The 12,371-nt window shown below is 43.0% G+C and overlaps 1 protein-coding gene across 19 annotated transcripts in view; it reads right to left on the reverse strand.

Moving 5' to 3' along the window:
* CSPP1 (centrosome and spindle pole associated protein 1) overlaps positions 1–12,371 on the reverse strand; it is a 171,108-nt gene that overhangs the window by 20,525 nt on the left and 138,212 nt on the right. For 18 of the 19 annotated variants that reach the window (XR_005224296.2, XM_043539532.1, XM_043539538.1 and 15 more), the window contains one exon: positions 11,759–11,822. The exons of the other annotated variant lie outside the window; for it this stretch is intronic. Coding sequence is in view for 17 of the 18 variants with exons in the window: in XM_043539532.1 (XP_043395467.1) it covers positions 11,759–11,822 (64 nt within the window). In the remaining variant the exon portion in view is untranslated. The remainder of the gene's footprint in view (positions 1–11,758; positions 11,823–12,371) is intronic. 19 annotated transcript variants of the gene reach the window in all.

A 12,371-nucleotide genomic window follows, 5' to 3' on the forward strand; every position in this document is an offset into this window, starting at 1 on the left:
GGAAGGAGGGCAGATAGTGGAATACAGATAGGGACCACACATCTCGAAGAACCTTCAGTTACAGGTAAGCAACCTCCTTTTCTTCTTTGAGTGATGATCCCTATTGTATTGCACTATGGGTGATGGACAAGCAGTACCTAAGTAGGAGGAGGGTGCGAGCACATGGATGGTAGGGTTGAGCAGAGAACCACTGTCCTGAAGGAGGCATCAGCAGCAGAGTCATGTCTCAGGGCACAATGACTCACAAACGTGTGAATAGAACTCCACATGGCCACTATGCAGATGCCCAGGAGGGGTACCACTAAAGAGAAGCCTTTGGTTGGGGGAGGTTTGAGAGCTGATAGAAGAGTAGAATGTATCCAGATACCCATTTGGAGATTCTCTTGGTGGAGATGGCATACCTTCTGATGCTCTCTGCTATGGCGACAATCAGTCTCAGAGATTTCCTGATTGGTTTTGTTCTGTGCAGGTAAAAGGCCATGGCTTGTTAAAAATCAAGGGAACGGAGTCTTCATTTCGGGAAGAACACAAGTAAGTGAATATATTGGTTAAGATGAAATTCCAAAACTACTTTGGAGATAAATTTGGGGTATAATGCAAAGAAATTATCTTTACAGAATACAGTTTATGGAGAATCTGCCATCATTGCTCCCAGTTCACCAACCCTTCTTGCTGATGTAATAGCTACGAGAAAGGTGACCTTCATGGACAAGAGGGACATGGAGAAAGTAGCTAAAGGCTCAAAGTAGGCAGGAAAGTCTTTCCAGAATTCATAGTTTAGTAGGTATGTGAAAATTGAGTAACCTCGAGCAGTTGAATGGTATGCACTATCACTGCTAAGTGGACTGATAGGGAGCTGATGTAGACCCGAGGTCTTCGAAGATAGGATATAGTCTAAAATGAGAGGAATATCTGTAATCTCTGGTCAGACATCTCTTTGTTGTGTCCAAGATGAGAAGCATTTCCACTTAGGTAGGTAACATTTCCTAGCAGAGTCTTTTTCGCTATTAGAGATGATGTCTCGTGCAGATGAACATGAATGTTCTAGGGATCACGCCCATCCAAATATCACGCCCTGAGGTGGAGTGGTCATGGATTGGGGTGTTTGATCTTGCCATTGCATTGGGTCAGGAACCCAGGGAATATTGGGAAGATAACTGATGGGCAAAATGACATATGCAGGAGTCTGGGGAACCAGAAATGTCTGGGCCAGAAGGGGGCCTTGTTATATCCTGTCAGATCTTGTGTAGAACTTGTGGCAGGAACAGCATCGGAGAAAGGGCAGAATTGAACTGGTCTGACCAGGTAAGAAGCAAAGCACCGCTCTGGCAGCGGTGACCTAGGGCTCCTCTGGAGCAATATGTGGTGCATTTTCTGTTTGTATGAGTAGTGAATAGATCTCTGGTTGGGGTGTGCAGCACCATGTTGTGAAGTTTCCATTCATGGGTGAGTGCGAGTGTCTGCTGAAGCAGTCTGTGAGCATATTCTGCTTCCCCAGAGGGCAGGCTGCTGATAGGGTGATGTGATTGCTGATACACCTCATCCTCAGGCTTACCACTTCTGAACACAGGGAGGCAGATCTTCCTCTCTCTTGCTTGTTGACGTAGAAGACAGGTGTTTGTTCTCCAACATTATAAGGACATGGTGAGAACAGATGAATGGGAAAAAAAACTTGCATGCCCACCATACTAGTTCTTACCTTTGCTTGTTGTATGGTGGTTTTGGGATGTGCACAAATGGGGATTATAACAAAACCACAAAATTCATTCTCACTGGTCATCTGCCTCGATATCACATATTGATTAATATTTGAAACTACGTTACCACAAGTAAAAATCTAGTGTACTGTTCCTGTTAAACGCAATCCTTGCTCTTTAGCTGGACTTTTAGATTGATTGCAAGTTCTTCTTGAGAACATACTCTGTTTTTTGTCTCTAGATGGAGTATCTCCATATCAGCATTATTAGATTTTAAAAAGCTACCTAATGTGACCACTTCCTCTGAGGTTCCCAGGACATCCTCATAGACTTTAAGGTCAGAAGGGACCATCGTGATCATCTAGTCTGACCACCTCCGCACTGCAGGCCAAAAAACATCATCCACCCAGTTTTGTAATAGATCCCTAACCGCTGGCTGAGTTACTGAAGTCCTCAAACCATGGTTTTAAGACTTCAACTTACACAGAATTCACCAGTGACACTAGTTTAAACCTGCAAGTGATCCGTACCCCATGGTGCAGAGGAAGGCAAAAAAACCCCATGGTCTCTGCCAATCTGACTTGGGGGGAAATTCCTTCCTGACCCCAACTATGGTAATCAGTTAGACCGTGAGCATGTGGGCAAGACCCACCAGCCAGACACTGGGGAAACAATTTTCTGTACTCAGAGCCCTCCCCATCCAGTGTCCCATCACCAGCTGCTGGAGATATTTGCTGCTAGCAGTTGCAGATAGATTACATGCCATCATACGCAATCTCATCATACCATCCCCTCCATAAACTTACCAAGCTCAGTCTTGAGGCCAGCTAGGTGTTTTGCCCCCATTTGTTCCCTTGGACGGCTGTTCCAGAATTTTCTGGGTTCTCTGTCTTTTATACAGGTACTCTCAATATATTTACATTTGGTACAGCACTGAGCATGCTTTCATCACTTAATTAGTAAATAATAAATAATATCTCCTAGAGTGAGGATAGATTGGGTACAGGCTACTCATAGAATCAAAGAGATGGAAAAGACTAATTAGATCCTGTGCATGCCCCTGCTCATGTCAAATTATATCATGCTCTCCAATATTTATATATTAACACAATGAGTTTGAATGTTTCCTAATGTGAAATTCAGATTTGACAAAAAACGTGACACCCTTCTTCCCCCTTACCTGGAGCCAAAGGCAGTGATTACCCATAGGTTGGGGGTAGGGGGAAATACAGAATAAACAGGGTTTCTTAGCTTCATAAAACAATCTACAGGCATAAAACTTTTATATGTCCTCTATGTCATAGAGAATAAATGTTGCAAGCCTTTTGACCTTTTGGTGACAGGAAAGGGTAATTTGTGGCACCCTTATGCCCAAGTAGCTGAAAAGTATTCCTGCTGACATCTATACTGGCCAGCACCCAAAGGCCCAAACAGGTCAAGGGCTCTGTTATAGTGGGTTCTGTACACAAATTCCAAGAAAACATGGCCCCTGTCCTGAGCACTTACAGTCTAATTTGAAACAAGATGTGATAAATTAACATGACAAATAGAGAGGGAAAATGTAATTTCACTTTTACACATAGATATCAAGGGTTTAAAGAAGCACATACTCAATTGTAACCCTAATGTGCCTCACAAATATTCCTCTATATAGAATCCTCTAAGATATCAAGTGGAGGCATATCATTTTAAAGAACAATGCTGATAGTCATCTGCAGTAATAAGTGATGCATGAAGAGTAGAAACATCTTGTATCTAATCTACGCAGCTTAAAATAGTAATTGCATGCACATCTTTATTTAACCCTTTTGAGCCAGAAATCAAGAATCCCCAAGTTTCGCATTCATGCAAAATACATTAACACTGATGGAAGGAGCTCTTTACCTGCTGATTTCAAGATTGAGACTTTTTAGTACTACATCCGTTCAGAATGGATGACCTGTAGTTCTAAACTGAAGCTGCTGAATAAATTGTTCTGTTTCTTGCATAATGGGTGGAGACCTCTATCTATCTATGATTATAAAGCATTTGCTTAAGAATTGTCATCTTGCCCTCCCCTTGCCAAAGAACTGTGCTACAGAATCTAAGCCAGGGGTCTCAAACTCAATTTACCTTAGGGCCAGTGCCAATAATGTCACTGAAGATGGTGTTCAGAAAAGAAAATGTTCATATTGTATTTTTTATTTCAAATTTCTTAGAAATAATAAAACTGTCATACAACTTTATACAATTCTTTGCCTGCCAGAGAGTTTTTAGTGTTTGTCAGACACCTGGCAACGCGTCAGTTCTGTCAGTTTGTTGATGTTTGGCCTCAGTGACTGAGCAGTTGAAACCTTCAGGATTGCACCAAGGTGTGGATCAGATAGTTGTGTTCAGTATTTTGACTTCTTTATGTTCATTGTGGAAAAAAGTTTCTCACAAATGTAAGTACTGCCAAAAAAGGACATGATTTTTCTGAAGGTTTTGCAAAGATTTGGGAAAGATGATGGTAGCTGTCTGAAGAACTCTGACATCCTCGGTTTCTCTGAATTTAGTCTTTAAAGATGTGTTGCACTGCATATCAATGAGTTCCATTTGTAAATCACATTGTGCTGTTTCCACATCAACAGAAAATGGATTAGCAAACATATCGAAGCTTCCTTTGTGCTTTCTGAAATCTGCAAACTGCTGATCAAATCCTTGCAAAAGCAGGTCAAGCTTAGTAGTGTATTCAGAACCACGGAACTGTCTTTCAGAGTCGAGCTCTTCCACAAGTGACTTGCATGCTGGGAAATGAGTGACATTTCCCTGAGAAATCTGATTTTTCCACAAATTTAGTTTAGTTGTGAATACTATCACATTATCATACACTGCTGTCACCAGCTTGCCTGGACCTCACAGCTTCAGGTTTAGGATATTCAGATCTTGTGTTATGTCAACAAGGAAAGCAAGATCTGTCATCCATTTGTGATCTTCAAATTGTGATACAGGCATTTTAATTTCTTCCATGAATGTTTTCACCTCTGTTTTCAATTCGAAGAATCTCTTTAAAGTAGAACCCCTGTTTATCCAGTGCACCTCAGTGAACTATGTACCAAAGACATAGGGAAGGGTAAGAGAGACGTCTTGGAGGCCAAATTTAGGCTGCTAGGAAAGAGACTGAAATCCAGGACATCTATGGTGGCATTCTCAGAAATGCTTCCAGTTCTACATAGGCAGGCAGAGCTTCAGAGTCTCAATGCGTGAATGAGACGATGGTGTAGAGAGGAGAGATTTAGATTTATTTGGAACTGGGGAAACTTTTGGGATGCGAGAGCCTATACAGGAAGGATGGGCTCCACCTAAACGAAAGTGGATCCAGACTGCTGGCACTTAACATTAAAAAGGTTGCAGAGCAGTTTTTAAACTAAGAGATGGGGGAAAGCCAATTGCTGCTGAGGCGCACGTGGATCGGACAGAGACTTCTCTTAGAGGAGAGTGTATTGATAGAGATTTTCTAGGTTTTAGTCAGGAAGAGAGGATGGAAGAGGATAAAGTATGGGTCAGACCAGACAAGAAACATTCACATAAAGAATCTGACACATCAGAAAAGGGCAGACAAACAGTGACAAGTTTTTAAATGCTTATACACAAATGCTAGAAGTCTAAATAATAAGATGGGTGAACTAGAGTGCCTTGTGTTAAAGGAGGATATTGATATAATAGGCATCACAGAAACCTGGTGGAGTGAGGACAATCCATGGGACACAATCATTCTGGGGTACAAAATATATCAGAAGGACAGAACAGGTTGTGCGGGGGGGGGGGGGGGGCACTATATGTGAAAGAAAGTGTAGAATCAAATGAAATAAAAATCTTAAATGAATCCACATGTTCCATAGAATCTCTATGGATAGTAATTCCATGCTCTAATAAGAATATAACAGTAGGGATCTATTATCGACCACCTGACCAGGACAGTGCTTAGATGAAATTCTAAGGGAGATTAGAGAGGCTATCAAAATAAAAAACTCAGTAATAGTGGGGGATTTTAATTATCCCAATATTGACTGGGTACATGTCACCTCAGGATGAAATGTAGAGACAAAATTTCTTGATACATTAAATGACCGCTTCTTGGAGCAGATGGTACAGGAACCCACAAGGGGAGAGGCAACTCTCGATCTAGTCTTCAGTGGAGCGCAGGATCTGGTCCAAGAGGTAACTATAACAGGACCACTTGGAAATAGTGACCATAATAACACAACATTTAACATTCCTGTGGTGGGAAGAACACCTCAACAGCCCAACACCGTGGCATTTAATTTCAGAAAGGGGAACTATGCAAAAATGAGTAGGTTAGTTAAACAGAAATTCAAAGGTACAGTGACTAGAGTGAAATCCCTGCAAGCTGCGTGGACACTTTTCAAAGACACCATAATAGAGGCTCAACTTAAATGTATACCCCAAATTAAAAAACACAGAAAAAGAACTAAAAAAGAGCCACCAGGGCTTAACAACCATGTCATAGAAGCAGGAAAGATAAAAAGGCATCTTTTAAAAAGCGGAAATCAAATCCTAGTGAAGTAAATAGAAAGGAGCATAAACACTGCCAAATTAAATGTAAAAATGTAATAAGAAAAGCCAAAAAGGAGTTTGAAGAACAACTAGCCAAAAACTCAAAAGGTAATAACAAAATGTTTTTTAAGTACATCAGAAGCAGGAAGCCTGCTAAACAACCAGGGGGGCCCCTGGACGATCAAGATACTAAAGGAGCGCTTAAAGACGATAAAGTCATTGCAGAGAAACTAAATGAATTCTTTGCTTCAGTCTTCATGGCTGAGGATGTTAGGGAGATTCCCAGATCTGAGCCATCTTTTGTAGGTGACAAATCTGAGGAATTGTCACAGACTGAAGTGTCACTAGAGGAGGTTTTGGAATTAATTGAGAAACTTACCAGTAACAAGTCACTGGGACCAGATGGCATTCACCCAAGAGTAGAACTCAAATGTGAAATTGCAGAACTATTAACTATGGTTTGTAACCTGTCCTTTAAATCAGCTACTGTACCCAATGACTGGAAGATAGCTAATGTAATGTCAATATTTAAGAAGGGCTCTAGAGGTGATCCTGGCAATTACAGACCGGTAAGTCTAACGTCAATACCGGGCAAATTAGTTGAAACAATAGTAAAGAATAAAATTGTCAGACACATAGAAGAACATAAATTGTTGCGCAAAAGTCAACGTGGTTTCTGTAAAGGGAGATCATGTCTCACTAATTTAGAGTTCTTTGAGGGGGTCAACAAACATGTGGACAAGGGGGATCCAGTGGACATAGTGTACTTAGATTTCCACAAAGCCTTTGACAAGGTCCCTCACCAAAGGTGCTTATGTAAATTAAGTTGTCATGGGATAAGAGGGAAGATCCTTTCATGGATTGAGAACTGGTTAAAAGACAGGGAACAAAGGGTAGGAATAAATGGTAAATTTTCAGAATGGAGAGGGGTAACTAGTGGTGTTCCCCAAGGGTCAGTCCTAGGAGCAATCCTATTCAACTTATTCATAAATGATCGGGAGAAAGGGGTAAACAGTGAGGTGGCAAAGTTTGCAGATGATACTAAACTGCTCAAGATAGTTAAGACCAAAGCAGACTGTGAAGAACTTCAAAAAGATCTCACAAAACTAAGTGACTGGGCAACAAAATGGCAAATGAAATTTAATGTGGATAAATGTAAAGTAATGCACATTGGAAAAAATAACCCCAACTATACATACAATATAATGGGGGCTAATTTAGCTATAATTAATCAAGAGAAAGATCTTGGAGTCATCATGGATAGTTCTCTGAAGATGTCCACGCAGTGTGCAGCGGTAGTCAAAAAAGCAAACGGGATGTTAGGAATCATTAAAAAAGGGATAGAGAATAAGATGGACAATATCTTATTGCCCTTATATAAATCCATGGTACGCCCACATCTTGAATACTGTGTACAGATGTGGTCTCCTCATCTCAAAAAGATATACTGGCATTAGAAAAGGTTCAGAAAAGGACAACTAAAATGATTACGGGTTTGGAACAGGTCCCATACGAGGAGAGATTAAAGAGGCTAGGACTTTTCAGCTTGGAAAAGAGGAGACGAAGGGGGGATATGACAGAGGTATATAAAATCACGAGTGGTGTGAAGAAAGTAAATAAGGAAAAGTTATTTACTTGTTCCCATAATACAAGAACTAGGGGCCACCAAATGAAATTAATGGGTAGCAGGTTTAAAACAAATAAAAGGAAGTTCTTCTTCACTCAGTGCACAGTCAACCTGTTGAACTCCTTGCCTGAGGAGGTTGTGAAGGCTAGGACTATAACAGGGTTTAAAAGAGAACTGGATAAATTTATGGAGGTGAAGTCCATTAATGGCTACTAGCCAGGATGGGTAAGGAATGGTGTCCCTAGCCTCTCTTTGTCAGACGGTGGAGATGGATGGCAGGAGAGAGATCACTAGATGATTACATATTAGGTTCACGCCCTCTGGGGCACCTGGCATTGGTCACTGTTGGTAGACAGGATACTGGGCTGGATGGACCCGTGGTCTGACCCAGTATGGCCTTTCTTATGTTCTTAAGTCACCATATTTAGATTCATTTTCCTCCAAGAAAGCACGAAACTGTCTGCACTGCAAGCCCCTTGAACGAATGTAATTCACACATTTCACAACTGACATGACTGTCAGATTTCAAAGATTTACTGCACAGTGCTTGTTGGTGAATGATGCAGTGTAACGCTATTGGTTGCTCAGCGTTTTGCTCGGCCATCTTTCTTTGTACTAGTGCTACCAATCCGTTTTTCTGACCAATCATTGTTGGGGCCCTGTCAGTGGTTAAGCCTGCTAACATATGCCATGGCAGATCGCGTTGTTCCAGTGCTTCTGTGGGGCAGTGAAAAATTTCACTGGCCATTGTTGACAAGCTGAGCAGTTCTTCAGTTACTGCAAAAGTTTTCACCAACGCCTCTCACAAATATGGCAAGCTGCGTACTGTCAACCAAACCGGTACTCTCATCAATTGCAACTGAATATGCACGGAAAGCTGTGCTTTTCTCGTTGAGCTGCCCATCAATATCTTTAGAGAGCTCAAGACTATGCTCTGCTACTGTATTTGGAGATAGGCTGTTATTGCTGAAAACATCTCTTTTATCAGGACATTCGATGTCACTGACTTTAATAAAGCATTGTTTAATAAATTCACCATCAGTAAATGGCTTCCCACACTTGGCAATCATTTCACTCATGACATAACTTGCCAAAACCCCTGACTCTGACTCTTTTCTCGCTTTCTGAAAAAGCTGCTGCTTCGCTAATTCTTTTTTCAATTGTAAGACCATCTTCTCTCTCTCCTCCCTGATATTTATCATATTGCTGTGCACGTTTCGTTGTGTAATGTCGTTTGATATTGTAGTCTTTTAAAACAGCAACTTTGTCTTTGCAGATCAAGCATAAGGCAGTCTGTTCGTACTCAGTGACAAAATAATCAACAGTCCACTTATCTTGGAATTGGCGGTGTTCGTCATCAATTTAAATCTTCAGGATTCCAGCAAGGTGTGCATCAGATAGTTGTGTTCGGTATTGAGACTTGTTACATTGTAGAAAAAAGTGACAATGCCTCCATGGCTGACTCTGCCCGGCGACTAGTGATAGTATCTCTGTCCCTCTCCCCCAGCCAATGGGAGCTGCAGGGGGCAGCGCCTGCAGTAGACAGAGCCAGTAGTGTGGCTGCATAGATCTTGGCTCCACCAGCAACAGCAGGGATTGAACCGCATGCAGGGAGTGAGCTGCCCGAGGTGAATGTTCCCCAGGCCACAGACCTCAAAAGTTTTATGAATGACATGTTGCTGAGTGCAACCCCTGGGAGGGTCCGAACAGCAGCAGGATGGAGCAACGCTGTGGGGAGGGGCATGTGAATCTCTCCTGCCCGTTCCCCTCCCCACCTCAGCTGGCAGCCACGAGGGCCGGATGAAAGAACTTTCTAAAAAGTTTCCGTGGGCCGCAGTGGGGCGGTCTGTGGGCCACATAAACTTACACATGTATACATATTTTAATCATCCTAGTTTTGAAGATCTATCTTACAAATATAAATCAAGCACAAGCCAACGGAGATGCATGAAAGAATAGCTCAGAACAGCCTCATTCACCTCAAGAGATTACTATGGTCTGGTCTACCAAAAAAATTAGGTCACTATAACTATGTTGCTCAGGAGTGTGAAAAATCCACCCCACTGAGTGATGCAGTTAAACCAACCTAACCTCCAGTAGATAGCGCTAACTTGACAGGGAGGCAGATTACTTTCAAGTGTCCCTCCTAACAGCATAGGTATCATCCTTAAGCACTACAGCGGTGCACATCTGCAGTGGCTGATTTTTTTTACTATGAAATCTAACAAAAGAATATTTATCTATCAATATTATGTATTTCACCAGGGCCATCCCTAGCTATTTTGGTGCCTTAGGGGCCCCAGGCCTCCACGGGGGGGAATGAGGGTGCTGGCCCCAGGCCTCCACGGGCGGGAGCCGGGGGTGGGGGGCAGAGTGGGCTGGCCCCAGGCCTCCGGGGCGGGCCGTGTGGGGCTGGCCCCAGGCCTTCGCAGGGGCAGGGAGGGGGCTGGCCACTTCCTGCAGGAAGTGGAATGACCCAGCTCCAGCCTGCTCTGCTCCCCTGGCTCCCAGCCGCGCCGCCGGCGAGTGCTGGCTGGCGGTTCCCCCCTGCCCGCAAGCCTGGGAGCCAGGGGAGCGGAGCAGGCTGGGGTCGGGTCATTCCACTTCCCGCAGGAAGTGGCCATCCCCCCTCTTTCCCCCCGTCCCCCGTGGAGGCCTGGGGCCAGCCCCCCTCGCTCCCGCCTGCCAAGGCCTAGGGCCCCAGGCTGCTCTGCTCCCCTGGCTCCCAGGCTTGGGGGAAGGGGGGAACCACCCCCCAGCACTAGCCGGCAGCGCGGCTGGGAGCCAGGGGGGCGGAGCAGGCTGGGGCCGGGTCACTCCACTTACCATGAGGCGAGTGCAGGGTCGGGCCTGGCTGCAATCTTCAGGTGAGTGGGGTCTGGGGAAGAGCCAGAGCAGGAGCTAGAGCAGCACGCAGCTGTGCAGGGCACCAGGAAATTTGGTGCCCCAAATTTCCTGGTGCCCTACGCAGCTGCATGCTTTGCATATGCGTAAGGATGGCCCTGTATTTCACTGCTGATCATTTTACCAGAAACATCCAGATAATGTGCTTATCCCACAATCTCAAATTGCCTCCCATCCCTCCCTAGGTGCCAAAAGTCCCATTGTCCACTACCAACTTGCCAAAACATCCAAGTTCTCCTGGACAATTTCAATACAAATATCTGATGTACTGAAAGTTTAAAATGTGGGAAGAGCATAAAATAAATGGAATTTGATAACAAAATTAGCAGTAATATTTAACTCATTATAAAACTTTAATTCTTAATAAAAATGAAGCTTATGGAGAATTCTCATTCAGTGGCACCACAATGCTGGAGAATCTGGAGACAATGTAATGGAATTTAGGTCCAGCTAGAGATGTGGCTTGTGTAAATGACAATGCTAACATTCAGTCAGGGGAATCAATTTAGACTGAATGCCTTGTTAACCTTAATTAGTACAGTAATACATATAACAGAGAATGGATTCAGGCTATTCTGTTTCCATTTCATTTCCATTTCCAACTTCAACTACCAAAGTACTGTTTGATTGAAGGACAAGTAAGAATTCTTACACTATGTCTAAAATAAAACTGCAAGCTATTATGACACATTAAGGTCTGACAATGATTACAATAACAATAGCACTATGTAGTACAGCATTGATGAAAAGCAAAGCACAGAAAGGAGGACAAAAAGGAGTAAGCGTTTACATTAACATCCGCTTTTTAAGTTAGAGAGGACTTTCCCAACACACATAATTAGGGCTGACAATTACCAATTCCACTGGAAAAGTCTACTGGTTTGAGACTTTTAAAATAGCAGCATAATCATTTTGTTTGAGAACAATACCACCATATCAAATGTCATGTTGAACATAAACATAAATACTGCTAAATATAGAGGAATAAACTCACCAATGAAAGCACTCTCAGACTCCAATAGTGAATTTTTCAAGAATTCACTGGATTCATTTCTGAACTAAAAAAGTAAAACAGAAGACACTCAGTTCAGCTGTACTAGTGTCTGGGTGGTTTTTTGGGGTTGGTTTTTTTTGCGCTTTTTGCTTGCTGGTTTGTTTATTAGTATTCTAGTGGTTCTGAAGAGTGCCAGACTGACAGAAATTAGAGAAACAAGATGGGTGAAGTATCTTTTATTTATTTATCTTTTATTGGACCAACTTTTGTTGGTAAGAGATACAAGCTTTTGAGCTACACAGAGCGGCTAACGGGAGTTTTGTGATAGATTTCTCCAGGTGAAGGAGGAGAAATTACGTGACCCTTGGGGTAGGTTTGTTGTCTGTTGTGTGGGTGTTTGTTTGTTGTGGTGTGCTTGCTGCTGGACTGAAATATACCATGTGGTCTATTCGTTTGGGGACGGTGTGTTGACCATGTGGGTGCTGAGCCTAGCGGCCCGCTAGACAAGGCTGACAGCATCTTAACGATGCTTTGATCTCTAAGCCCTTTAGCACCCATCAGCCCTTAACCAGGGGGCGGGACTACTCAGGAAGACCAGGACTTTAAAAAGCCT

Source organism: Chelonia mydas, chromosome 2, assembly GCF_015237465.2.
Source record: "Chelonia mydas isolate rCheMyd1 chromosome 2, rCheMyd1.pri.v2, whole genome shotgun sequence".
In the NCBI taxonomy this organism is placed as follows: domain Eukaryota; kingdom Metazoa; phylum Chordata; order Testudines; family Cheloniidae; genus Chelonia; species Chelonia mydas.